Below are 4492 nucleotides of genomic sequence, written 5' to 3'. Positions count from 1 at the left end.
CGGCGCCGGCGGATAGCAGAGTAACCCTAAGTCTTGTCTTTTCTTTCTGGAGAGGAGCATTGAAAGGACATTGGATTAACCCCCTAAAACTCCATGACGGTATATATTACTCAAGAAGTAACATTGGATTAATTTGCAATAGGAAAGGAAAACATTTCCCTTTTTCTTGACGAAAAAGCGAAAGATACGTTGCGAAAAGGACCGGATCAAGAAACCCAGGGTGGCGAGCCGGCCAGGATGCACAATCCACAAACCAGAGATGCAAGCACCCATCTCAATCACAGGAGCGGTAGCCGCCCAAAGTTGTTCTCATCCCGGCTGGTCATTTTCCCCTCTTTAACTCCCTTTGTTGGTGACCACTTCTTCCCAAAAGGTCACTGGTGCCGTTTCTCGATCGAGTGCTCATCCACTGGTTCCCCGGCCGGCCTGCCCAAGTGTCCATCCACGAAAATCATGCAGCATAGTCTGGTTTTATCCCAACCCGGCCGGCCTATCATATATGGATTTTGTTTGGCAAAATTCATCTGAAAATCCTTCAACTCAAAGGACCCAGCTAGTTAAGTGGATTAATAAATACTCCCTCCAGTCCTTTTTAGTCTGCATACAAGTTTTGTCCGAAATCAATGTCTCTTTAATTTGACCAAACTTATTAAAAAAATATCAACATCCACAATGTCAAATCAATATTGTTAGATTCATCATGAAATGTAGTTTCATAGTATATATATTTGATATTGTAGATGTTGATATTTTTTAATATAAATTTAGTCAAACTTTGTAAAATTTGACTTGATACAAATCTAATACGCGGAGTAAAAAGGACCGGAGGAAGTACAGAGTACAACGTAGCATAACAGGTGGTAGGAACCAAGTTGTTTTCTTCAAGTTCAACCGTGATGCGTGACGGCTCTAGCTACTACTAGTAGTTTATAATCATCAAATGTATTGTCTTGGATCTTGCAAGGAATTCCAGCTCAAGACCAACAAGTCTGTCGACCTAGCTAAAGCAACAAAGGCACACATCACATCAGTAGGAACACTACGTGTACCTAGCCCCTTGTATTCTCCTTTTATTGTATTTTCCACCATGCACCTTCGGTAATTCAGTTACCACGTTGCTACAATTTTTACAAGCTATAAAGTAGAACTTTCCACATTCCTTCTAAAAGTTACAGTTAATTTGTTTTAGATCATATACTACAGTGTGCCATGATATTCCATGTACAAATATACCGGCATAATGTAAGCAATTATAATTTTTTTCAGGGAATCATATATCACAAAAAGGTTTCATCATGTGTCAAATCAATACATGTACATAGTTGTAGTACCACCGTACTATTAAGGCTAGCCAGTGCTTAGTAGGCACCACACTTACTAGCCATTAATTATTACCAAGTTAATCATCGATACTCCGTTTCAATCAAAACTAACCAGGATCAATGGATCATTAGGCAAAGCCTCCACTCCAGTATATATCGATGGTGCAAACTCCACTCTTATCCTCTCTCCCTCCCACCTACTTGCGCACCCCCAAATCGCTTGCCTTTCCTCAGCCATCTGGTTGCCCTAGCTAGCTGGCTCGCCGGCCTGCTGCTGCCGTGCGCACACGCGCGCTATGCGGGCAATAGGTACGGCGAGGGAGAGCCGGCAGCCATGAGCAGAGACATCGACGAAGGGAGCGTTTCGGCGGCGACAGCAGGAGGAGAAGGAGGGGAAGTGGGTGACGAGCCGGTGGCCGGCGTCAGCGACGAGGCGGCAGTCGACTCGCACGAGAACGACTTGGTGATGCCGGGGTTCCGGTTCCACCCGACGGAGGAGGAGCTGATCGAGTTCTACCTCCGGCGCAAGGTGGAGGGCCGGCGCTTCAACGTCGAGCTCATCACCTTCCTCGATCTCTACCGCTTTGACCCATGGGAGCTCCCCGGTACACACTAGCTAGAACACACAGCCACACACCGCTTAGCTCAAATTAATCTTGGCAGATTGGGGTCTTGATTGATTTCTTGTTGTTGGCAGCAATGGCGGTGATTGGGGAGAAGGAGTGGTTCTTCTACGTGCCCCGGGACCGCAAGTACCGGAACGGCGACCGGCCGAACCGGGTGACGGCGTCGGGGTACTGGAAGGCGACGGGGGCCGACAGGATGATCCGCGGCGAGAACAGCCGGCCCATCGGCCTCAAGAAGACGCTCGTCTTCTACTCCGGCAAGGCCCCCAAGGGCGTCCGCAGCAGCTGGATCATGAACGAGTACCGCCTCCCGCCGCCCACCACCGACGCGGATCTCTTCTACAAGGTAATTGCCGCGATCAAGCAAGCGAAATTAGACTAGGGTTTTGGAATTTGGAGGCCAGACTTAAGACCCGGAAATTCCTCATCTCTTGATTGGTCTTTGTTTTGAGAAATCATGGGAAGCTAGCTATATACCAGCCGTTGTTCATGCTGTTAATCATTGATTTGATCTGCTTTTTGTTCACTGCTACCTTTTTTGTTGGTTGGCATGATTCACATGAACATGTGACATGCCTTTCCTCTCTTTCTTTTCAGATCTAAGAGCTTAGGGTTCGCTTTTTGCTCGTTCTTTTTGGCATACATATGGACATGTACAAACGCTGCCATGTTGAATTCAGAATTCCTCTTATAGCTGGCTAGATACCACTTGCATGTCCTCCAGATTCTTCAATTTAACTATTTGCATGTCCAAGCTAAACAGTCAATTCAGCTCCCCTTTGCTCAAATATTCAGATCCGAACTTAATTGAAGCATTTAATTCCATCTCACAGCTAGCGCTCACTTCATATGAAAAGCATGCACCCTGTTCCTCAGTCCTCACTCAATTTACTGCATCCTATGCCACCTCGCTAGTATCACGTACACGTAGAGGGTGTTTGTTTTCATGGACTTATTGGTCTAGGGACTTAAATAAGTCTCTATAAGTCTCATCTAAACCAAACAGGAGGGACTTATAGGGACTTAAAGTGGGCATTTGGGACTTATGAAATAAGACTCTCAAGGAGGGACTTATAGGGACTTATAGTTATAATATGGTCTTATAGAGACTTATAAATCCGAGGAACCAAACAGGTAGGGACTTTTTAGGGACTTGGAACTTATATGTTAGGACTAAAAAAAGTCATAGGACTTATGAACCAAACAGGGCCGTACTCGTGTAAGATCTTTGGTATTGACAGTAATTTCTTTAGCTTTGACGTGTCGCAGTAAATTCTGAATTCCTTAATTTGATCGTGCTTGCTTATGTAGTTTATCCGAAGTTCACAAAATGTTTCATGCATGCAGTCCGAGATCTCGCTCTGCCGCGTGTACAAGCGCTCCGGCATCGACGACGGCCACGGGAGGCCCTCCTCCAGCAACGCCCAAGCGGCCTCGGCGAGGCCGGGCACCTCACGCACCATTATTCCGCCGGCTGGCCAGCAGGTATCATCACCGTCGTCCACGCCGCTGTCACCGACGCAGCAGCCCAGCTTCCACGGCATACTCGGCCAAGGCGAGTGCTCGTCGGCGCCGCTGCCAGCCATCATGGACCAGGCCACCCCGCACAATAATGCTCCGCAGCTGCATCAGCCGCGGCCTCCTCCTCCCCCGAGGGCGAGCGCCTTTGCGTCGGCGATGAGCTCAACGATGTCGGTTGCGCCGGGCGCGAGGGGCTGCACGTACTCGCTCATGGCCCTGGCAGACGCACCCATGATGGGCAGCAGTTCCACGCCGGGGGACGAGCTGAGCCGGCTGGTGGGCCACAGCCAGGCCTACCCTAACCACCCGGCCGTCGGCAGCCACTTCCTCCCCTCACCGTCGTCGTCGCAAATTCCGCCCCTCGGAGAGATGCCGGTGTCGCCGGCCGACAAGCTTTGGGATTGGATCCACCCTGACACCTCAGGCAGCAGGGACTACGGAAGTTCTAGTTTTAAATGACTCCAAAACCAAGTAAATGCAGGCTTGAGAGGAGGTTGCATTGCATATGCCAGTGGGCAGTGGCACTATGCATAATTCGTAGGTTTTCGCAGCCACGGTTAACTCTGAAAACCATCAACCTAGACTTTACATTATACCCTTTCACCACTCTTCAGCAAGTGGTATATATGATTCAGAACTAAATTAAGATATATATAGCACTGATGTTGTAAGCACAAGTTTGTGTTCAGTCAGTCTAAACGTTCAGCTTCATGTCTTAGTTAACTCCACCCGGATCGATGTGTTTAACAGCAAATGAGGTTAGTTTACACTGTTGAATGGTGATCACCCAAAATCTAAGCCTCGGGCAGGCAGTTGTTTCTACTAGCATTTAATCTGCAATTCTGCATGGCACATGAAATAATGTGTGCATGATTGGCGGGAGACCGTTGCAGCAGGGGTTGTTTCTTTCTGCATGAGTGGGGGGAAGACTTGCAGGCGCGGTAGGTGTCAGATAAGGCGAGGATTAACTGGCGTGTGCATGGAATAATCCATGTGATTATTGCTCTTGCTCTTTTGCGTAGT

The 4492-nt window shown here is 48.2% G+C and overlaps 1 protein-coding gene across 1 annotated transcript; it reads left to right on the top strand.

Moving 5' to 3' along the window:
* The first annotated feature begins 1412 nt into the window (after positions 1–1412).
* On the top strand, positions 1413–4284 carry LOC123056197 (NAC domain-containing protein 35). Its single transcript, XM_044479892.1, has 3 exons — positions 1413–1927; positions 2020–2294; positions 3296–4284. Exons 1-3 carry the CDS (start codon positions 1657–1659, stop codon positions 3926–3928), a joined length of 1179 nt encoding a protein of 392 aa, XP_044335827.1. The 5' UTR covers positions 1413–1656; the 3' UTR covers positions 3929–4284.
* Positions 4285–4492: the final 208 nt, after the last annotated feature.

The sequence above is a fragment of the Triticum aestivum genome, chromosome 1A, assembly GCF_018294505.1.
Source record: "Triticum aestivum cultivar Chinese Spring chromosome 1A, IWGSC CS RefSeq v2.1, whole genome shotgun sequence".
Taxonomy (NCBI): Eukaryota; Viridiplantae; Streptophyta; class Magnoliopsida; order Poales; family Poaceae; genus Triticum; species Triticum aestivum.
This window is presented reverse-complemented; position numbering and strand designations above follow the sequence as displayed.